Source organism: Hipposideros armiger, unplaced genomic scaffold (assembly GCF_001890085.2).
Source record: "Hipposideros armiger isolate ML-2016 unplaced genomic scaffold, ASM189008v1 scaffold_206, whole genome shotgun sequence".
NCBI classification, from domain to species: Eukaryota; Metazoa; Chordata; class Mammalia; order Chiroptera; family Hipposideridae; genus Hipposideros; species Hipposideros armiger.
Genome location: NW_017731556.1, coordinates 1,782,029 through 1,807,095, shown reverse-complemented (window position 1 = coordinate 1,807,095; position 25,067 = coordinate 1,782,029). Strand labels below are relative to the sequence as shown.

General features: G+C 40.6%; 1 protein-coding gene across 1 annotated transcript in view; it reads left to right on the top strand.

Annotated features, from left to right (window-relative positions):
• The window catches only part of AIG1 (androgen induced 1), a 182,925-nt gene that overhangs the window by 35,675 nt on the left and 122,183 nt on the right, over positions 1-25,067 (top strand). The window contains exon 3 of the mRNA XM_019653745.1: positions 1,850-1,951. Within this exon, the coding sequence (XP_019509290.1) occupies positions 1,850-1,951 (102 nt within the window). The remainder of the gene's footprint in view (positions 1-1,849; positions 1,952-25,067) is intronic.

Here is a 25,067-nt window from a genome sequence, read left to right as displayed (position 1 = left end):
ATAAATTAAGAATAGCATAAATTTTCCTCAACTTTATGAAAGGCATGTAAGGAAAACCTGCAGCTACCTGGATCTATCTGGACAGGGAATCCCAGGGCGGTGGTTTCCTGGGATGTTGTCTAGAAGAAGAGGGGTGCAGGCTCTGGGTAGAGAAGCCATTTGGCCCTGGGACCGCCTCACTCCTTGGGTAGGTGGCTGGGGTCGGGCCTTCCAGAGCAGGACATCTCAAACTTTTATGTGCACATGAACAACCTTGGGGTCTTATCAAAATACAGGGTCAGAACTTATCAGGATGGGAGGTGGCATGTTGCACATCTAACAAGCTCTCAGGTGCTACTAATTTTTGGGAACCCATGTTGAGTAGCAAGGCTGTAATGCATGGGGCCCAGGTCAGAGGACAGGGAATGCTGATAGGCACTACGGTGGACGTCTGTAGTGGAATGAATTAACTACAATTATGGATAACTCAAAATTATTCATTGTACTTGAAAGATCCGATTTGATAGTTAACCTCAGCTAATAGTTTTTGTTTCTTTTTTTCATTCTGTGCATTTTGTCAATAGTTGAAAATAGTTGACCCAAATGCAGGGTAAACAACTGGGGACCCTAATCTTCTATGAAAACTATGTATGTAATCTAGAGTGGACTATTGTAATGGTTATTCAGTGTGTTTTATGAAAGAGTAAATATTCATAGCATCCTAAGTGTTAAGGATGAATATTGGGGGGGGGCCAAGATCACCCATCTCATAGCTGAGACATGTGGAATAGAACTTTGGAACCCATCTGATTACCAGCCTTGAGCTATATAACCACCAGGGGGTTTATAAAAAGTGGCATTAAAATATTTGTTATTTTTATTAATAAAATGTGGAGACATGATGACTTATAAGAAATGAGATTAAAATTGTTTCTGTTGAATATTTATGCTGCATTTTATCACTCTATAGTATTTATTATTTGAGACATAACTCTGCAGAGAATTTGATCTCTCCCTCAGGGTGGTTCTCTTTTCCTATGCTACATTTATTGACTATTTACAAAAGCATTCACTTCTTCTTTTAAATTCTATGCTGAAGGATGAGACCTTGGGCTAGTCATTTCTTTCTTGTGACTCTGAACGTATTTTCTCATCATTAATTTGAAGGAAGATGATAATACATTGAGTACTCTCTTTTAATGACTATGTTGCCAAAGGGTCAAAATCAACCTCTGGAGCCCAGATGAACTTTTAACTTATTCCAAGAGAATTAGGAATCTTCCTTTGCCCTTCCTACACTCTTTTCAGTGCAGCTGAAGCCCCTGCTATATAAATTAATACATTTGCTCTCAATGTGACTTCAGGACATTTTATAGCAGTGATTTCAATGCTGTTAGTGGTAAAATAGAAACTTGAGAATGTGAACATTAATTTGAACCACATGATGGGTTCAAGGAAAAGGGACATCCACTACAGATTCTTGAATGTGTGCTAACCCCGTACAGTGGGGAATGGGATCCAAAAACCACCAGTGAACTTTTCAACCCTCTTGAGAGGAATCAAACCAACACAATTAGCCCTGAAAGGGAGCTGTTGCAGACGACAGACAGCCCGTTTCTCTCTCCCTCCCCAACAGATCCCTTTGCCTGAAGGGACACTATTGAGAGATGGAGGAAAGTGGAGGGACCCCAGCTGTTTCCACTAATGGCGTGAAGGGAGAACTATCTTTCCGGTCATTAGCTGGTTTACTGATTGGTCTTTCATTATAGGTTACAAATTCTGTTGGGTTTTTTGAACAATAGATAATTGACAAATTGTATGTTGTGGATAGTTGGTGAATTTGAAGTAAAGGATTTCTTTTCTCTTCCAGTTTGTTGTAGCAGTATTCTGGATCATTTATGCCTATGACAGAGAGATGATTTACCCGAAGTTGCTTGATAATTTTATCCCAGGGTGGCTGAATCACGGAATGGTGAGTGGACTAAAACAAATGATTTCCTTTTGTTTGTTTTTTTGTTTGTTTTTAAATCTGTTAAAGAGCTATTTTCTAGCTTAGGCTTTCCGTAGAATTTATCTATCTGTGATATGTTGGAAGGCTATCATGCAGTTATAACTAGAGAACAATTCTGTAAACAAAAAATGTAAACAAAAACACATCTTCCCATGCCACTAAGTCACTATTAAAAAGATGTAGTAGATGAGTCCACAGTATGTAAGAGGCATCAGTGGTGTTAGATAATACAGCTAGCTCATTCATGGGTGAATTTGATTTTGGGGCCACTAAAAAGATTGTCCCCTGTTAGGGGATCAATTCCCACTTGTGCAACTGTTGACACCCTGCTCTTCCCCCGACCCCTCCCCTCACATCAATGGGATTGTGTTGGAAACAACTGCATACTGCACTTGGAGAGTTTCCCCCAGAGGAGCAGCATGGCTGTTCTGTTCCCTGGGAGATCTGCTGCAGGCATTGGAGGGGTCCTGAGCAGTGGCTGTCTGCCTTGTCGGGGTCTGCTCGTCCAAGGGTATTTGCCTGTGGCTGCAAGGTCTTTTCCTTCTTCTCTAATTATTTCTGGTGCATTAGCCATGCTGTTACCTTCACAAGTTTCAAATCAAATGCTTTGAATGGTTTGCATATCTTTTCCCAAGATTTGGAGAGAGATTTTCTGCAGAAAAGTTGTGTATTGTCTTCCCTTTCTGCTTCTGGAATGGAGCACAGTTTTGGTATTACCTAAGAAGCCTTGCATTTTTGGGTTACAGAAATTTTTAGACTGCCAATGGGTGCTCTTGGTGAAAAGGGCAACCCATCACAGAAATTATAGGGGCGCAAAGAGCTAGAAACTAGGTGTCTTAGGTCCAAAATAATAGTTTCCCTTCTGCCCCTAATTCTGGTATATTTTAAGAAAAGTGGTGTGTACTAACAAGCAAACATTACTATACTAAGGGGCTTTGATCAATCCTTTTGTAAGCCAGTTTATCAAAAGCGGCCCATCTCAGAGAACTGGAAGTTTCTTTGAGTCCAGTTAGAGCCACACTGTTGAAGGATTAATGTGGCACCTCTGGTCTAGTTTCCAACAAATCAGCTGGGTCTTATCAGTTCAATTTAACCATCTGAGGGGCCTGACCTAGTTACTCTGCCCCTCTCCAACTTGGTCCTTTTCTCAAATGTGAAAGCCCTTTCATGGCTCTATGTCTTTGCAATCTCTGCCCCAAACACCTTTCCCATTCTTTGCTGGGCAACTCCTGCTCATCTTGCTAGCTTATATAACATGTTCTCTGAGAAGTCTTTCCTCACCCTCCCAACCCAAGTTCTCCCTTCTGTCAGTTTGTTCTTGCACAGCACTTTCATATGTCTATTATACATGTATGTGTCTCCCACAACAATGTCACCCTTTTAGGGCAAAACGGAACGCTCTGCCCAACAGCCTGGCTTATAGCAGGATCAGTACCTATTTATTAAATTGATGAATGAATTCAGTATTGCCAATTTCTGTAATTCCTTGCCCGTCAGTACTAACAGCTACTATTTTTGAGAACCTACTGTGTGCCAGACATTCCATCGTGGTTATATCATTTAATTTTCACAATGGTACTACGAATGATAAAGTATTATCCCTTTTACAGATGAAGAAACTTAGGCTCAGAAAGTTTCCAGCCCCAGAAGGGCCTTAGCTGAGAACAAATGGTGCATCATGTACTATAGAAGTACAGTCCACACTATCTGGGCTATTGCCCACATCCCTAAAATGCACACTATTACCTTCGGGCCAGAGAATGAATCACAACCTTCGCAGAGCCTGGAGCTATTTGATGTTTCGAGCGAACAGTTTATGGAGCGTGTATGCAGCCATTAGAACTTCAACTTGACTCTCATCACTTTCCCTTGATTCACTTTGATGGGCTAAAATTCTCCATCTTGGAGGCAAACACTACTTGGAAATGCAAGGAGGATTTGAGTGACACCAATCCTTAGGAAAGGGAAAATATAAATTAATTAACATGTCAGATCCTCTCAGAGAATAGGAGCTCAAGATTGTTTCACAATGAATTTTGTCTCTTGGTAAAGATGAATGACTATTTCTTTGCTTTTCTTCATGTTCCAATTCATGGCTCCAGAGTTACTAACAAAAAGTTGCATAGGATGGCTGACAAATATTTTTCAATCTTAAATAATTTACATGACTCTAAATTTGTATATAAGAAACTTTAAATACAAATGTGCCTAAAGCATGATACTGATTCTTTAGAATTGCAAGTAAAATATGAACATTAAGTGCAGGAATCATGAATAATTCAATTTTTATAAAAATGTGTAGTAAGGTTTATGAAATATCAAAACATTGAATAAGCATTTTCAGCTTTGTTTAAATTTTATTTAAAGGTTTAATCTTAAGTAATTATAATTTGCATTTGCTTTTAATTTTAATATGTAATTTTGAATATTGAATTTTAAAAATATAAACATAATTCAGTTAAAAATTTTTAAGTTTATTTTAATGTTCATATTTTGATGAAAATATTCATATTGTGTATAGTTTAATTCTAATTATATTTTATATTTAATTGATGTTGGATTTAGATTAGAGTAACACTATCAGGAGAACTCAAATTTTGTGAAAATTTCCAATTTCTTTAGTGAATTTGCTGAAATAAAGGCAAGAACAAAATTTGGAATATTTACATTATTATATTAAATATTTTATATTTGGATGACTTAGAATAGTAACACACCACTGATATGTAACTACTCCATTATCTCTTGGCTCCGTGAAAATAGCACACACACAAAAACAAATTTTAATTGAATTCAATTAAAAATATAAACATATAAATATAGCATATTTAAAATGGAGTCAGTTCAGTACTCAAAATAAAAAACCATCTATCCTTGAAGCCATTATTTATCTCTGTATTCTGAGCAACTCAAAAAGCATACGATGCCCATAAGGCACTCACTAAGTATTGATGATAAAAAAGAGTTTGTGCATTTGCTTTTGAAACTTGGAAGATGTCAGGTCTGCATTTATATCCTTGTACCACCTTTCTGTGCTGAGTTTACTGATGACCAGACAGAAGAAAAACAGAGGTGATATCATCAAGTGAATCAGTTTCTAAGGTGTAATGAGACTGATGATGGACCGTTGTGGGAGGGTTCTGTATGGATGCAATGTGTGGGAGCTGAGCTTTGATTTAATTCAATCTAGCAAACAGTTATTGAAACCCCATGACATGCAAAGCACCTTGCTAGGCACTATGTGGTTACAGGTTGAGAAAAATATGTGCAATTTTAAAGGATGGAAGTGGCATGTTTGAAGTAGAGGAAGGTATTGGGTCTTTGGAAAAGTCCTGACGCATGTTTGCAACAGATGGCACTAGTTCATTTTTGGAAGTACTGGAGTCATTCGCATCTATGTTATTGCTGTGTCATTTGACAGCTGACAGTTCTAGCTTCATTCTAAAACAAAATTGAGCTATTTGGTTGAGTTTTGAAGATTTTACAAGTTGAAGATGGAAGACCAATTGCATTTTCGCCATATTTTATTGTTTTACTTCCATAAAGGGAAGAATGCACGTCAAGCTTGTGGAAGGTTGCATAAAGTTTACAGTGACAACGCTCTACAAGAACGTCAGTGCCAACGATGGTTCACGAAATTCCGTGCTGGTGATTTTTATCTCAACAACGCTCCTCGGTCAGGGAGACCCACCGAGGTTGATGACGACAAAATAAAGGCATTGATCAAGTCAAACCCACGTTACACGCCATGAGAGATTGCAGGAACATTGAACAGCCATCATTCAAGTGTTCACAACCACCTGAAGAAGCTGGGATACGCAAGCAAGCTCGATATTTGGGTTCTGCATGAGCTCAAAGAAGTTCATTTGATGGTGCGCATAAACATCTGCAATATGCTCATTACATGTGAGGAAAACGACCCTTTTCTGAAGCAACTGATAACTGGTGATGAGAAGTGGATTGTTTACAACAATGTGGTGCACAAATGGTCTTGGTCCCCATATGATGATTCGCCTCAAACGACATCGAAAGCAGACATTCATCAGAGGAAGGTTATGCTCTCAGTGTGGTGGGATTTTAAAGGTGTCGTATTTTTTGAGCTCCTACCAAGGAACCAAACAATCAATTAGAATGTGTACTGTTGGAAATTGGAGAGTTTGAATGAATCCATCATCCAGAAACGTCCAGAGTTTATTAATTGTAAAGGTGTTGTGTTCCATCATGACAACACGAGACCACACACAAGTTTGATCACCCATCAAAAATTATTGCAGCTTGAATGGGATGTGTTGCCACACCCACCATACTCGCCTGACCTTGCGCCATCAGACTTCCACTTGTTCCGCTCTCTTCAAAACTCCTTGCGTGGTATAACGTTCAATTCAGATGAGGCTGTAAATCAGCACCTTGTTCAGTTTTTCACAAAGACAGGTCCTTCTATGAACGAGGAATTATGAAGCTCACTGAAAGATGGCAAAAGGTTACTGAACACAACGGGCAATATATCATTGATTGATCTTTGTTCTTTATATAAATAAATGACCTTTGAAAAACATAGACAAAATACATCATGACTTTTCCGAAGATCCAATTAGTAGAAAAACAGTTCCACAAGTGAACAGAGTAATCCCCAGTAGGCTGTGTTCATTCTGACAAGGAGAAGCACTATTACTATTCTGGCATGTTCCTTTGCTGCAAAAATAGAACCCTGAACCTTTCTCTTCTGCTGATTATAATTTTAAAGCATTTTCAGTGGAGTAAATATACAGAGAGAGAGAGAGAGAGAGAGAGAGAGAGAGAGAGAGAGAGAGGAAAAGGGAAGGAAGGGAGGGAGGGAGGGAAAGAGAGAGAGAGAGAGAGAGGGAGGGAGGGAGAGAGAGAGAGAGAAAGAAAGAAAGAGAGAGAAAGAGTGAAAGAAAGAAAAAAGAAAAAGATTTAAACTCTGGAAAGATTACAGATTCTCACTGATGATATAATGGGGAAAAACAACAATGAAACAGTGGCTCTGCTTATTGAAGATCTAATTAATGTTAATAAAATGCTTTGAGAATGCCAAGCACTGTAGAAAGTTAAGATATTCTTATTTTTATTACCAGAGATCTTTAATCAGACATGACATAAATATTCTTATAATCACAGCAGGAGTTGTTCATTCCCCCATATAATTTGTAAGGAGAGAAAAAAGAAAAATCCCACCTCTCTTCATGCTTGGTTTGTCCGTTGTTCTTGTTATGTGTAACGGATCCTCAAGAGAACCTTAATTTAGGAAATTCTTCTGTTCAGCATTATTTTGACATTTGGTAATTGGTAAAGTTTTTGTGCATCTGTCTTTCCCAGAAGAGAAGCCATTAAATACGGCTCCTATGATCACTGTTTTCACAAGAGCTCAGATTTGGCGTTATTCTTTTGGTACATAACACAACTTATGGAAAGTTTCCAGTTCTGGGATATACATATTTGGATGTATTTCTGTACCCGAGGAGTGTGTCCCATTCTGATAGTGGATATTTTATAAAATAACCAATTGGTTGAAAGAAGACTGTCGTCAACATTCCATATGAAAAAAACTGACCTTTCTCAATTTTTGCACTGTATTCTAAAGTAACTAGAAGATATTTGGACATTTTCAAAAATAAAAGTTAGGACTAGAACAGAGGTCAGAATTTCCTTGGGAACCTCTTTCTAAGACTCCCAGTGGACCTCCCAAAGAAAACAAATACAACCCCAAAGACCCAGGAACAAGGAGAGTTACATCCAGAGTGAGGCAGACACTTTCAGAAGTGTTGCATACTATTATCGTTTGTAAGCTTTTTTCATATCCAGTTTTACCAACCGTATCTTCTTCCATTGTGAGTTTTCATTTGTGATCTTTAGTTCTACCAAGTTCAATTCTACTGTGTCAGATTTTTGCTGCTGTAAATGTTGTCATGAAGATTTGATTATTCTCTTTAAATCAGTAATTAGCTTTAAGGTATTCAATTTTAGCGATTTCCCATTTTATTTTTATTTATTATTTCAACCATAAATATTGTACATTGGAGAGAGAGCTAGGGGAGAGTTAAAAATGTCCAAGGATAAAGAAGGCACAGTGGCAAAATCATACAGTGTTTTATACCCTATCTCCTCCATGGCTCTTTGCGTTTGGGGGATTAATATTTTTCTCTGCAGTGCCTAACATTGTGCTTGGCATGTTATAGGTACCCATAACCATTTGATGAATCAGTCGATGTTGATAGATTGAGCAGGCCTCCTTACTGTTCCTTAAACACACCAAATACCCTCCTTCCTTGGACTGCTATCCTCCAGAAATCTGCTTGGCTCACTCCTTCAGTTCCTTCAACTCTGCTCAATCTCACCTTCTCGTAAGGGTGACTCTGAGCAGCCCATTGGCACTGCAGCTAAGCCCATGTCCCCTGGTGTCTCTTACCCAGCTCTTTATCCCCCTCGGGGCACTATCATCCTTACACATTACACAGTTATACTTCATGTTGTGTTTGTGGCTTGTTGTCCATCTCTCTCTGCTAGAATATCATTTCCTTAAAGGGATCTTTGTTTGAGCCACTGAGTTATCCTAAGCACCCAGAACAGTGCCTCTGCATTATGGACAACCAATGAATATTTGTTGCAGTGTTTCACATCTGTGTGTTCTCTTGTTCTCTCATTCTCCCACGCTTTATCTTTTTACCTTCATGGTAGTTAACAGAAAATGCAACCCCAAAGCATTAATGTCTTTCTTAACTTCTATTTTACTTCACTCTTCAATCTCAACTGCATTGCAGCAAAGTCCTGCATATGTATGGCCTACGAGCACCCTCCCCAGAGGGTCTTATTAGTTGATACATGTCATAATACTACTACCGCCTGAGAAGGCCTGAGTTGACGTCCAAAGAACATACCGAGGGTGCCTGGAACCTCTAAGAGCTACAGGCCAGGTAAATAATAGCCTGGATCAAATGTATTGAAACACTCTCCATAGATTGATTATTTTATCTGGGTATGAGTTAGTTTTTTCTCTAGGGTAGCAGTCATACAAAAGCTTTTTGAAGCAATTTCCTGCCATCACAAATTCCTTTGTAGACCTAATTTTCCGTGCAGGGGTAGAATTCAAGGCTAATAATATTTGGCTTTTATGCTGCCCCTTTTCCTGCTACATTTAATAGATGAGCAGGCCCAGCAGTAGTGTGAGTTCATCAGAAGGTCTGTAAGTTATATTCAGAGATTTTGGGGTCAGCAAAACCCAAAGTGTGGTTTACTCAAGTTCTTTTACCCCTAATCCTTAAATCCGTAGATATTTCAAAGTAAACTTAATTCATATGTTTCTCATTCATTTGCCCTTAATTCTTCATAGTTGGGGGAGGGGGGGGGCTGGGGCAGGGAGGAAGGTATTGTCTTAGGAACTGGCTTCCTCCTTCGCTACCGCAGTCAGATCATTCATTAGCCACAGACTCAACTCCTTGGCAGAAGTCCATCCCTATATCTTTTCCAGTTCCCTTTTAATTGAAGCTCCAACCTCAGCAAGCATCAGTGATAGCTGCCAAGGAAAGTGAAGTGGAACAAAGCTGTGTTTTCTATCATGGAAGCACCGAATCCCAGACTCAAACTTGGGAAGGGATTCTAAAGACCATCTTGTCCATGCACCATGTGTGCTTAAATCACCTGAACAACATCTTGGCAAATTCCCTTTCGGTCTCTGCTCGAGCCTCTCCAGTGATAGAGCTATAGCAGTGGGCCTAGACCATGGGGTCTTCAGCTGTAGGAAAGACGTAAGGAATTGAATCTCCTATTCTTTTCGATTTAAATCTCCCTAGTCCTTCCATCTATTCTGCAGGATTCAAACACCAGCCCTCTTGGTTCTCCTCATGTTCTCATCCAGGAGGATCTCACTCTCCCCCATGACGTCTATCTCTGCCACATGCAGGTCATTCCAAGTCTGCACTTCTTGGTTCACCTTCCCACGGGGCATCACACTGCATTTGACACAGTGACCTTGACACGAACATATTAAAACAAACTCATTATTTAACCCCTCCTCCAAATCTTGTTACTCATCTCATGTTGCCATCTCAAATAATGGCAAGACGCATGTGAAAGCTCCCCTTTCTACCACATCCCCCCCAGTTAGTTGACAAGTCCTATGAGATGTGCCTCCAAAGTAGCTCCAGGTCCGCCCCAGCCTCCTCACTTCCACCATCCCTGCTTTAGTTCTAGGCTTCCTCATCTCTCAACAGGACTAAGGCAACAGGCTCATCTCTCATCTCTCTGCCTCCCTACTGTCTCGTCGCATCTTTTTCCACATTGCTGCCTCCATCCCCTTTCCAGAGGATCAAAAGTTACGATGGCTCCTTGTTTCATTCCTTTCTCAGACACTGCCTGTGAGTGGTCCTCAGTCTCCTAGGCATCTAAGTGGCCCCTTCTCTCTGCACTCACAATGCCTTGCTCATACATCTGGGATTTCTCGTATCCCGTTGTTTTGTTGTTGTTTTTTAATATTTTTATTGGGGAATTGGGGGGATGGGAACAGTGCTGGGGAATTGGGGGAAGGGGAACAGACAAGTTGCTGTCCTTTTGTTCTTCAGGTCTAGTTGTGGAGGACGTTGCTTCACTGGCCCAAGTTGGCACCATCATTGCACTCTTCCCAGGCGAGGCAGATCAGTCGCCGGCTTCTGGACGGCTGCTCACTGCGGCTGCTGGCTGCTCACGCTGGCTGCTGGCTGCACACGGTAGCCCATGGCAATCCACTGCAGCAGGGGCTGCAGCCTATGCCGTTGCCGGCGACTCATGGCAGCCCAGCTCCAGGCTGAGCTGTTGTTCAGCATCTTAGCTGTGGAGGACAGTGTCACTGGCCTTCATATGTGGGATCCGAACCAGGGCCCTCTGGCGTCCCAAGCCAGCTCTTAACCATCACGCCACTCGGCCAGCCCTCCCATTGTTTACTGTGTATTTACTTGTTTATTCTTCCAATGGTCAACGAGGCCATAAAGGTCAGCAACTGTTTTTTTCATGTGTTTCCCCAGAAAGTATCATAGTGTTGAGCATTTAGTGCACATTCGGTAAATGTTTATTGAGGAAGTGGTATACAGGCCTTCACTATGAAACTCAGTCTCCTCTGACCAGTGTTCAGCTGGTCTAGACTCGTTTTCACAGTTTCACATGAACTGGCAGGTACACAGGAAAGCAAGCAGTTTACCCATCGCCCTTTCTTATTGGTGCTGTCCAAGCTTCCATTAACTTTTTTGGCAGTTTCATTATACTCAACCCTGAAACTTCGACATGATTCTTAGCTGACTGCTGTGTGGCTGAGCTAAGATTTAAAGGTGTTCTTTGGGGGCTTTTTTACACATAAAAGGTAAGACTCTTGTACATATTCCTAGTGAATTCCATCTTGTTAAACTCAGTATGAATACAAGATGGGCTCTGGAGAAGCTGCAATACTAAGAATGTGAGCATCATTGAATGGATGTATTAGGATTTAATAAAATGATGTTCTATTTGTTTTTAATTGAGGTGCCAAAGTTTGTGCCATGAAGTTGAAACTTCTTTGGAGGCTACACTCTGGGTAAAGTCAGTAACAAACTAATAGATTTTTCAGAGCAGTAATTTTTAAATTTATTTTTATTAAATGTATAGGGGTGACATTGGTTAATAAAATTACATAGGTTTCAAGTGTACATTTCTATAATACATCATCTCTATATCACATTGTGTGCTCACCACCCAGAGTGAGTTCTCCTTCCATCACCATATATTTGACCCCCTTTTCCCTCTTCTTACACCTGCCCTAACCCCCTTACCCTCTGGTAATGTCTGTGTCTGTGAGTTTTTGTTCGTTTGTTTGTTTGTTTTGTTTATTTGTTACTTTCCGTTTTATATCCCACATAGGAGTAAAATCATACAGTTCTTGACTTTCTCTGTCTTATTTCACTTAGCATGATTATCTCAAGATTCATCGATGTTGCTGCAAATGGCAGGATTTCATCTTTTCTTATGGCTGAGTAATATTCCATTGTGTATATATACCACGTCTTCTTTATCAATTCATCTATTGAAGGACACTTTGGTTGTTTCCATGTCTTGGCCACTGTAAATAAAGCTGCAGTGAACATCGGCGTACATATATCTTTATGGATAAATGTTTTCAGATTTTTGGGGTGGATACCTAGAAGAGAGATTGCTGGGTCATATGGTAATTCTATTCTTAATTTTTTGAGGGACTTCCATACTATTTTCCATAGTGGCTGTACTAGTTTACATTCCCACCAGCAGTATATAAGGGTTCCTTTTCCAGAACAGTAAGTTTTAACCATGTTGTAACCATGCTTGGAGAGGTTGGTTGAGTCTGAAGGTCAAGACAGGGACTTAAATAAAGATGGCCTATGTAGCGGCAGAAGGGAAGAGCAGGTAGTACTAATGAGTACTGAAAATGACTTCCATGTTCAGTGAGGGAGAAACATGAAATTAATCAAGTATATGTAGTGGAGAGAGAGTTCTGTGACCGGGGATCTTAGGGCAGGAATTGGCAACAAGTGAATGTGGCATGGGACAAAACTCACCTATGCAGGAGAGGTGTTGATTTTTCTCAAGTCGGCTGGATTCTAGAGTCCCTCAAGGGTCATTGTGTTGGTCATACTCAGATAAAGTTGGGGGGGGGGAAGCCTTTTCTGAGAATCCACAATTATTGTCCCAAATCCTTACGTTAGTTCCAGATCATGGAGATACCAAGAATGGGTTGATTGTCTCCCCATCCTCCTCTTATCTGCATACATTTTTTTTTAAAGTCATATACAGAAATGGTTAAAGAGAAGCAAGGAAAAGACTGTGGCAATCCACTGGGATGTGTTCATGTGTTCAACCCAACTTTTTTTTTCTGTGCATTTGATTTTGAACCCCAGCTACCGATTTTGTCTCCAAATTGCCTGGCCCTGTAAGTGCGCTGTCTCACTTCCCTGAGCCCATTTATACCTGTGTTCAAGGTGAGGCTTCTCCAGGATATTTTCATGGTCCCCTCTGCTGACCTGTGGCTAACAGAAGCCAGCCAGACCTGCCATGGCCCCTCCAAACTGCCCTCCAGGACATTCCAGGACTGAGTGTCCACTCCGCCCTCACTGCCCTGTCAAAACTCTACTTATCCTCTGCGTCCATTTTGTGTCAGCTTCCCTCTTACATCACAGAATTGACAGCCCCTTTTTTTTTTGAGCCCCTTTCCCCAACATGTACCTACTGTAGCTTCCACTACACTTTACTTGCAGTTTATTGTCACATTTCTCTGGAACTGGATGTTCTTTTGGGGTAGACACGTGGTCTGAGCCTCCTCTGCATAGTCTCATCATCCGGCTCAGTGTCTGGCACATAGCACGTCTCAGAAAATGTTTTGTGAAAGAATGAATGAATGATTGCGCAAATGAATTTCTGTTGTATTTCCTTACTCTTTGAGTCTGTAACCCAGTTCTGGAAAGGAAATAAGATTTTTTCTCTAAGTGAACTTAGGCTGGTACCTTTGGTCACCATTTAATTTTCTACATTTTTACCCTAGACCTCCAGTGGCCCATTCTAGAACCTTATAGCATTCTTGTCAAGCTCCTTGATTTATAATGTTCAGGCTCAGTCCCCTCCTTTGGAATAGCAGAACTATACGTGCTGGCCTCCAAGTGTCCAGCATATTCACTTGTTCACGTTCACATGGCTAGTGAATGGACGAGCTGGGAGTAAAATGCTGAGGTGACTGACCCCAAGCACTTACTGTACCCAGGGCCTCTGTCATGGAGCCTTGTGAACATCTAGTTAAAGAGATGCCTTTAGACATGACCTGGCATTCTCTTTCACCAAACATGTTTCATTAGGACACTAATAAACATTCCTAGCATTTTATATTACTTTCCTTTTCATCTAAGCAAGGGTGATTTTTTCCCTATTGCTTTACCATGTTTATGTCCATGTCTGGGGATGAGCTTGCATTTCTTGATCTAATTAAGATAAGTTTTAACCTAGGTGCAAGGAGTGGCTCTGATTGGTAGAAATGTTTCTCCTTAATGCAACCCCTTTCATCCTTATCAAGTACTTTAATTTGTGTGACCTGGTAATGTACATAATTATCCTATACATCCAAGTATTACTGCTCACATCACTACCATCTACATGTGTTAGGATAAAAAGACTGATGTTAGTAAACGTTTCTTTCTATACCAACCCTACTGCAATCGCCACACACACAATAGATGTCTTTTTTGCTCCATTCTTTTTCCCACACCAGCTTAACCCAAAAAGAGCCAGTCTGGTTCTGGATGTCATGCTTCTAGTAGATGCGGACGTGTGAGCCACCTAGAAAGAGGGACTGAACTAAATGACCTCTCATGTTTTCTCTGGTTTTATTATTCTGTGGAAACAGTTTAGTGTAAGTGATTTAAGAGGTTAGTCAGAATAGAATTCTCTGTTCAACAATCTTTTTAAATTGCTCTACCAAGTTCCACGAGTGGTGAAATTATAGCTTGTTGTGGGAGTTCATGAGGTTGACCATGGAAGTATATAGCACAATGCCTGACACGTAGTAGGCCTAATAAATGTGAAGTGCTCTAAAATAGGACAGGACAGGATGGGATGGGATGGGATGGGATGGGATGGGATGGGATGGGATAAGATAGGACAGGATAGAACAAGATGGAATGGGACAGGACAGGAAAGGATAAGATAGGATAAGATAATATAAGATGAGATGAAAGTTTCCCTATAGCTAATGATTTTAATTTATTATATAATAAGCAATAAGTGAGTGCCAAACTCTATGTAAATCTTCAAGGAAAAATGCCCTGGTGGAAACCTTACGTTTTTAGCAACACTGAATTTGTATATACTCCTAAAGTAAAAAAGTTAATAAAATCCCTTAAAAGCTTATATATAATGTAAGATAGTTATCCTCGACATAGAATTCAAATCTTCCTTATGTATTTTTAAGCATTTCTCCTCAGTTGCACCTATTCAAAAAAACTTTGCTTAAACCTAGAATTTGACTGCTAATATTCACACATATGGCAAATATGAACTAATCAGACCACAGATATTTTGCTGCATTCCATGGTGTCTCATTTATTTGTTTAATTTGCAGCTATAGCAACTAGATTCCACCACTGTAGGCTTTTACACAGAGACCTACAGTCTGATCAGCTTGGTTGAAGTTTGGCACTCAGCACTATATTCAATTGAAGACATATGCACAAACTCACCACATTTTTTAAACTAGTTTTTATACAGGGCAGATATATGTAATATTTGCATAAAAATATCAAATGCAACCTTCTTCAAGGATAGTAGGCAATTAAAAGATGTTGTGACCTTCTTTTCTGTAACATTTCAAATCTTAAAGTTTTCTTGGCATGCTTTCCAAAAGCCCATCTGACTCCAAAGCAGACTGCCTCTCCACAGAAAGCTCACTCCAGCAATGACTAATGCGTTGACCTGATGCCATGCTAGCGCTGCTCCACGCATGCTGCTCTGCACAAGACGAGCATTTGGAAATGACCTTGAAGCAGAACGTTGCCAAGTGAATGAAATATGGGTCTTCAAGAAGTGCCATGTCACAAGCAACTTACAAAGGGTATTCGCAGCATCATCAAAGCTCAGCCCCTTAACTTGGTGTCAGTTTATCAAGAGTCTTGTCACATACATGCAGAATGAGGCTCCCACTCGAATTTAATAGTTGCACTTTGTAACAGGTTGGAAAAATTAGGTAATGGAGAAAATTGGCATTCCACTGTTGTTTCTCTTAGGTGTTTTCTTTTCAAACTTTTGCTGAAGAACAGGAAGATGTTCAAATGGTCCAATTTTAAAAGGTGAGATAGGGCGAAATAAAGGGTAAATTGCACATGGGGATGAAGGTGCTATTAGTAGATAAAGAAAAGATGGTGGAAGAAGTGCCTCTGTCTACCTGTGAATTGCCAGTTAATATGATTCCAGCTCACAGATTTGGGCTTGTTTTCATCACAGTACGCACACCCATATAGTAATCTGTTGTAGTTGTTTAAAAAAAAAAAAGCTGATGATTGCTAGATGGGAGGAGGTGGGAATTGGGGAGAAGGTAAAGGGATTAGTACAAATTAGTAGTCACAGTATAGCCACGGAAAATATTAAATACAGTTTGGGGAATATAATCAATAATGTAAAGATTTTATAGGGTGTCGGATGGGCACTGGACTTATTAGGGAGACCACTTCATAGACTGTGTACATGCCTGACCACTGTGCTGTATACCTGAATCTGAATAATATTGAATGTCAACTATAATTAAATATATATATATATATATATATATATATATATATTTACAGGAGGTGGAGTACAGCATAGGGAACAGAGTCAGTGGAATTGTAACAACTATATATTCAATGTCAGAGGGGTAGTAGATTGGGGGAGGGTTATCACTTGGTGAAGGGTGTAAATGTCTAACTATTACATTGTTTTGTACACCTGAAACTAAAAAAAACTTTGAAAAAAGAGATGAAGAAAAACCAAGACTGCTCATGGATGTTGACGTCAGTGGTCCCTATGGGATTTTCATCCTACTGGGTGATGTGTGTGTGGAGGTGCACAGTAGCTCCTTTTGACTGCACTTCTCATGCTGGTGCAGTTGGCTGACATTTCAGGATCTGGATAATGAAGCTGTGTGTTACCTTATTTGGCAGTCAGTGACCAGGCTCCTGGATTAGCATGACTTTGGAACGTCCCCCTCCACTTCCCTTCCTGTGACCTTGCTTACACAATGGTGGGGAGGCTGAGACAGGCCCAGGTCAGGACAGTCAAAGTGGGGTGTTGCAGGAACACTGGGAAGCAAGTCATATTCTGTTAATTCATTCTTAATTAATTGCCTTCGGCCAGCTGTCAGATTTTTATCTAAAATCAGATTCAATACTTATTTTAAAAAAAGAAGACCATTCCACCCCTTTAGAGCTCTCTGAGGAGACTCTAAGAGACCTCTGGCCATCCTTATTTTTGCAAATGCTGATAATCCTTACTGAGCAATTCTGGGAAATATACATCTATAAGTTCAGGGCAACATACTGTCAACAGCAACTTCCCAGAACATTCCTTCTTACTTCATCTGGGATTTTTCAATAAGTAATTTGATATTTCTGTAAGTTTATACTGGAATCACTAAAATGAAGGCATTTTTTCCTTATAAGCTCAAGCCTTCCAGACTCATCATTTTGTAATTACATAAGTAAGCCATGCAACTAAGCTAAAAGTCTAAATTATAGAATATAGTTGTTGCAAAACTGTTCACATTTTATACAGTAACTTATGTTAAAACCAGTAACAAATTTGCAAAACAATTCTTGCATGAAATAACATTGAAATCAAGCTTGGTGATGCTGATAGTCATATGCTAAATTATTTGCTTGTGAATTTTTTTTTCCCCATTGTCTGTATATGGTAAGTTTGCTTAAAAATTTCTGGCATAGGAAAATCAGAGGATTCCATTATTTTATCCTGTTTCCTTTATCTATATATAGGGTGATTTGCTTTAAATTACATTACCACACCTTTTTTTTTTTTTTTTACTTTTTAATGTTTTTAATTGGAGAACACATTTTCGCAAAGAACCCTCATCCTTAACTTAGATCTCTGTCATATTAATATGACTGATTTTTAATGCTTTTCCTAAAATGCTTCTCAACTTCTTCAGTAAAGAAGGGGAAATAAAACAAAAACAAAAACAGAAAAAAAACCAAAGAAGGGATGAGAAAAAGAGAGAGAAATGTAGCAGGGACCATCAAGCATAAGGAACACCATGACCTCTGGTACTTAATATCACAGATCACAGGAACCAAGGTACAGAATAAAAAGAGAAGGCCCCGGGCCAATGAGCTCCTGACTCCCTGAAAATTCTGTGTCCTTGCCATCCTGCTGACTTCAGCACTGAGCTCTGCCTTGCTCCTCCTGATGATATTTTTTATTTATCTTTTCAGTAAACATTTTAGACATGAGGAAGTAGAGAGCTTATCGTTATTCAGTATAGTCAGATAATGCCCTCACCTTTAAGCTGTGTTCATAGTCTCAGCATCCAAATTTTTGGACTCACATAAGTTGATTATGTGTATGTGAATAGAATGTAAAGCATTTCCTTATGAAAACCTTCATTCCGCATTCCCACCTAGCTCCCCCAGTGGAACAGGGGCCTTCTTTCCAAGGCCCCAGGTAGGTACTTTCTCAGTCTTTATTTTAACATATGACACTTTGTCCTATTTGCTTTTGTGTGTTATCATTGCAAAATATCTTTCAAACATGTTCAGTGTACTTTCACATATATTTATAAAAGAGTACACGGTTAAAGAAATGTGATCCTGTATTAATCAGCATTCTCCAGAGAATCAGAATCAACAAGACGTGTATATAATAATAAGGAATTACTTCATGTGATTACGGAAGCTGAGAAGGCCCAAGATTTGCAGTCAACAAGCTGGAGCCCCAGGAGAGCCGATCAAGTCCAAGTTGAAAAGCCTAAGAACCGTAGGAGCTAATGGTGTATGTTCTAGTCCAACTCTTGAGTCCAAAGGCAGGAAGAGAATGATGTCCCAGCCTGAAGACAGTCGGGCAGAGAGAGCACATTCTCCCTTAGTCAGCCTTTTATTCTACTCAGGTTCTCAGTAGACTGGATGAGGCCCACCTCCATTGGGTGGGACAGTCTAACTTGACTCAGCCTAATGATCAATAGCCAAATGTTACTCTCATCCAGAAATACTCTCACAGACATACTCAGAATAACATTTAACCAAATACCTGGGCACCCTGTAGCCCAGTCAAGTCGATACATAAAACTAACCTTCATAGATCCCCATTGAAAACCCCCCTTTTCTTATAAGAACAACTCCATTTGTCGACGTCTGAATAATGCTTTCCTCCTTCCATGCCATTAAAGTTGCACTAATATTGGTCAACCCTGCTTGGCCCAGGTCTCAGGCTCAGAAGTTCTGATTGATTCAGTCACGCATGGGACCCATGCACCATCTGTATTTTTAAAATGCTCCCCCACATGGTTCTGAGGCATAGCCAAGTTTGAGAACCCTTGAGTTCATTGGTCTCTATGCTTCCTTGGGACCAATGAAAGTCGTTAATGGAAGAACACAAGAGAAAAGTCCCCTTGGTCATGGCTGGAGCTGAGCTGAGCTGAATGAGAGATAAACCTAGTTAAACGTGCAGAACCGGGCTGACTGAACCTTTGTGGGTGGGTAACAAGGTGGCATCTCTGCCTTGGTTTCTGCTGGCACCATCCCAAGATTCTAGGAAAAATGATTCGATATTAACATTTCTTAAAAGATTAAAAGCATAATGCATGCATCGATTATTATTAATTCTTGAAAATATTTATGGAGTTAAATTGTAACTAATTAAAGATGGCAGTTAACAGGGTATATGGGTTTCCTCTGAGTAATATAAAACAAAATATAAATTGTTTAAGTAACTATTTCCTACAGAAAGGATTTTTGCTTGTCTGTGGGATTTTCTAAGTTTTATTTTATGTTCTTGGATCTCATTACTTTTCCATAAACCCTAGAAACAGAATTACAGTAAGGTGAGTCACAGTCTTAACACTTTTTGGTAGCTTCTTCTTCCTGTGCAGCTTGGAATATGGGGAATTTTTAAAAACTGTTTGGAAAACATGGGAAAGGAAAGGAAGGGAAGGGAAGGGGAGGGAGGGAGAGAGAGGTGAGGGAAGGAAGGAGAAAGAGGGAGAAAGATAATAAAGATGAGAGGGCAGGAGGGTACACGGTATTTTACTTTAGATTACATTTTTTTAACTTAATCACATTACAAAGGTAAAACTTTTCATGGTATCTCATTGGTAATGTTGTAGACAAACTTGAAATACAAATGGTTTTGCATTTCAAAAGTTCATGAGCTAGTCATTGGGAACTGGGAACATATTTCCCGACAGAAATTTGGTTATATAAGTGGTAATTAATTTTCGAGGCAAGCTCATAAACGCTCCTCATTCTGTTTTGAAGCTGAATGATTGTGCATTTATAATGACAAATAGTAGACTATACTGTTGAAAACTTGTAGATCTAAAGAACATAACAGCAATAAAATCAATTGTTGAGTCACTTAAGACTTTTCACTTGAATGCCAGTGCTAGAAGGAAAGCAGATTTAATTGGAGGAAGCTGAGGATCTTCAAAACAGCTAATGATATTTGAAAGTGCCAATCAGAGGAGCAAAAGCCATTCTCTCTTGAGGGTCTTGAGGGTCTCTGCAGCCATGTTCATGCTTTAAGCTGAGCATCAAAAAGCGACACACTCGGACCCTATGAATAAATCCTTAATAAAAATGCCTTCTTCCCTTTCTACAACAAATATTGATGAAGCACTTAGTGTGTGTGTGACATGCTCTTTAGCACCTACGCTGGAAGGAAAACAGGAAGAACCCTCTCCTTGGGGATCTTACAATCTAGTGGGGGCGACAATCCAATAATCATACAGATAGATGACCTATGATTCATCCATTTTTCTGAAAAACTATTATGTGAATATTAAAGTTGATACATATTTATAAGAAAAGATGATGACTCCTGGAGGATGCACCTAGGGATGGGGAGGACATAAATCTTTGTCAAATACCAGCCATGGGCCCGCCACTTACTTTACCGCTACCTCATTTAATCCCTGTGGTAGCGATCATTATCATCATTTCTCAGATGAGGAGCTGAGACTCAGAGACGTTAAGAAATGTGTCAAAGATGGGAAGACACTGTGCAGCAGAGCCTGGGTGCAAACCAAGCCTGTCTGACTCCTGGCACTTCCTGCCCATCTAAGCTGCCTGTTCTGCAAAACCACCCTGGAGACAGTCGCTATCATTTTATTCAATATTTTTTATATAAGAATCCATGCACTAACCTCCTCCTGGAATTTAGTAACGGAAACAGTGCTTTTTGTCCTAATGCCGACATGTTCCTTGTCGTTAATGCGAGCTATTTCTGCTTCTGTTTGGGTCCCACAGTTAGTCCTCTCATGCCATGGCCAGCTCACCTGTGGCTGCAGTACTGTTTCCTCTCCTTCGTTCCCACAATCTATTTTTTTATTGTGAAATAAACATTTTTTTAAAGTAATGTCAGCTGTACAACTCAGTGAAATAGTTATACATTTTACCCCTCAAAGTGACAACCCCCTCCCCCAATCAGCCGCCCCACTCCCCCCAATAGCATATATATCTATTACAATTCCCTTGACTCCACTCCCACACTATACTCCACATCCCGTGACTATATATATATATATATATATTCAGTTATAGTTGACATACAATATTATACAACATCAGCTTCAGGTGTACAGTGCAGTGATCAAGCCTCTACCCCGTCTATGAAGTGGTCTCCCTAACAAGACATGTGACCATCTGACACCCTACAAAATATTTACAACATTATTACCGTATTTGCCGGCGTATAAGACGATTTTTTGGCCCTGAAAAATATGCCTCCAAGTGGGGGGTCGTCTTATACGCCAGGTACACTTCAGATAGACTGCCCATAGTGCTTGCCCCGTGCCATAGTGGCCTCCCGATGCCCGCCCACTTCATTCCACATACCGTTCAGGCATCAGCAGCGCTACTGGGTGTATGCTCGGCTGTTATGCGATTTTGCTGTTATGCGATTTTACCACACTCGCAAAATCGCACACAGCCGACCATATAACAAACTCTGTATTTTGAGTGGAAATGTTAGGGGGTCGTCTTATACGCCGAATCGTCTTATACGCCGGCAAATACGGTAATTATATTTCTCTAACTGTCTTTCCTATCCCTGTGGCAATATTGTAGTTACCTATTTATGCTGTCTAATCCCTTCCCCTTCTCCCTCATTCCCACCCCCCTCCTATCTAGCAACCATCAGCCACCGTCTATTTTTGTCTGACTCTTCATTTTGTGTTGATTTCCACAGCTCAGAGTGTTTTATTGCAAGCTGCCTTGCCCTTTTGAGAAATAGTTAGAATATACATTATACAAATAGGAAAGAAATTGATAGGCCTTCTGGAATTCCTTGGCATTCTTTCCGTACACATGACATTATCTGGGACAGGGCCTTGCCCTCAGGCATGAACAATAATGATCGATCAGTAACTGATTAACTTCAGCAACTCTGAAGGACAGTTCTGGTTATTTTCAAGAGGACCAGGGAGTTGTTGGCTCCGGCTTTCTATGTGAACTTCACCATAGCACTTACTACCTTCCTTTTCCTTAATAGATGTTTATCTCTCACATTTTCTTCTAGCACTGATAAATGAAATATAAAGAACCATGATCGCAGCTAGCATGCAATCACACGCCTCCCTTTTGCTGTGCTAAGTGCTTTCTAGATATTGTCTACTAAATCCTCACAACCCCATTATTATTTTCATTTCACAGAAGGAGAAACTGGGGGTTAAAGAACTTAGGTGGTTAATGGGAAAAGCAAGGAAATAGCCTTTCTCCTGGTAATTCAGCAATAGATGGAAGAAAAGATTAGGGAAAGCAAAAGGATTATTTAAGAGAAATAAATTGCCTCAGATATGATCAGTAAAATGCAGAAGAGGGCTGGGAAGAATTGCAAGTGACTTATAGGGGAATTATTCTTCCTGCTCATCCTCTGCTCTGTTGACCAGGAGGGAGAACTCACATGCATAGATATTTTTATATATGTGAGACATGCTCTCATCAGGAGATCATAAGTGGGGGAGAGAGGGCTGTACATAGAAATTTCTTAAATCCACATATTCATTTGGATAATTTTAAGGGTTTTTTTGTTTTTTTTTTTAAAGATTTTTATTGGGGAATTGGGGGGATGGGAACAGTGCTGGGGAATTGGGAGAAGGGGAACAGACAAGTTGCTGTTATTTTGTTCTTCAGTCTAGTTGTGGAAGACGTTGCTTCACTGGCCCATGTTGGCACCATCATTGCGCTCTTCCCGGGCGAGGCACATCAGTCGCTGGCTTCTGGACAGCCGCTCACTGTGGCTGCTGGCTACACACGGTAGCCCATGGCAACCCACTGCCACAGGAGCTTCAGCCTACACCATCGCTGGTGACTTACAGCAGCCCAGCTCCAGGTTAAGCTGTTGTTCAGCATCTTATCTGTGGAGGGCAGTGTCACTGGCCCTCATATGTGGGATCCGAACCGGGGCCCTCTGGCGTCCCAAGCCAGTTCTTAACCATCGCACCACTTGGCCGGCCCAAGGATAATTCTAAGTTTTACAGTTTAATGTATGGACAGAAAACTAAAGGCCTTCTCAATCCTTCTGGGCTGGCCCTTGTTTTCGTGTGAGTCCCCAGCCCACACTAATCCAGGGTCCCTGGAAAAGGTGGATATGTGCTTGATCCCTCTACCTCTTGGCAGGTGACCCCCAGCACACTCCCAGTCTTAACTGCCACTGGTGGCAGTATCCAAGGCTCCCAGGTACATCTGCAGCCCTCCAGAGCAGAAAGACAGAAAGCAGGGTTCTCTCTGCCTATTCACACTAGAAAGAGGGAGACCTCCATTGTGAGTGATCCCCAGGAAGTAAGCCTCATACAGCGGATGAAGAGGAGCCTTAGTAAGACGTTAACCCATTCATGGGGATTTGCTCAACAGATATTTACTTAACCCTTCGTGCCTGGGACTGTTCTGGGTACTGATTTTGTTCCGGTGGAGGGGGAGGAGCTTGGGTCACCAGTTTTCAGGAGCTGAAATTGGAAGTCTAGAACAGGTGCAGTGATTTGAGGAGAATTTCCATTTAGGCTGAATTTAGGGAATTCAGGAGAATTGGATATATCTGGAACTGGAGTCAAAGATAGGGGCATAACTGGAGCTGTGGTTAGAGACATAAGAAGGGGTTCGGATCTGGGAGACCCTTCCGTACCAAAAACTCATTTAGGTTTTACCTTTTAGGAGATAAGAAGCATGGCAAATTTTCACGTGAAGATGATCCGATTTATACATTAGAGAGATGTGAGAAGAAAGGAAGGGTGACCGAGCATGTGCCGAGGCAGGAAATACCACCATATGTAGCACAAACCGCAGGAAGTGTGATCCCACAGTGTAAGAGGGGCGAGAAGGAAAGGGAACTGGGAGGTCATCCACGGCCAGTGCAAAAACACCCAGTGTCCTGGTCAAGGAGGCTGAACTTGATGGTGGTAAATTTGGGAAGTTAAAGGATTTTAAACAGAGGGAAAGCAGGGGTCAGACAAGCATTTTAGAAAGCTTCTCTTTTGGGGTTGAGGGAGAAGAATTGACAGGCCCAGCCTGGGTTTGGGAGGGAAAGGAAGAAGGCTGAGAATGGAGCTTTGGCCAACACCCACACTGCAGGGAGGGAAAGCGGAGAGGAGGCCATCACGGGGGTGGGACAATAGCTCAGGGAGGCGGAGCCCTCCCAGAAGAAGGCGGGGCCAGGAACCTGCTGGGCCGCACTGAGGTCTGATCAGATAAGGACAGCAACTGGGTGCTGAGGAGTGGCAAAGTGACTACGAGGGGACAAACCAGTAGAGAAAAGAGCAGCCTGCCTGAAAAGCAAAAACAATTTTTAAAATCCCATTGAAGTGGCATTTTTTTTAGGTGAGGGGAGATGGATCATTTCACCTTTCCCTTGAGCCAGAAACAAGGGCAGATCGAGGAACAGCATTTGAGGGATAATTTTTCCATTACCGGCCTTACCTCCATTTTCTGACATAAGCCCTTAGCAGGGACAAAAGTTTCCCCAAGTACATGATAACGGCCTTTGGTGTTCTTTCTACCACATAATGTACCGTCATCCTGAATAATTCTTTCTATATAGAGGTGAGTGTTAATCTATACATAACTAGAATAAATCATAGGAGAATATGCAGAAAAATAGTAAAATGAAGTTACTTATTTTGCTCGTTTCTTGAGGGAGGAGGAAGAGAAACTTTAAAATAATCCTTCACATTTGTGACTTCTCATTTGTCAGCACATCGGAAGCAACAGAAACAAAAATAACAAAAACATGGTTTGATGCATTGGAAATCTGCGTGATTTAGATTATGTCTTCTTTAAATTGTTCTGAAATCTAATTTGGCTATTTAAGAATCTTCAGAAATTTCTGTGAGCATGCCGTTAAATATAAGCCA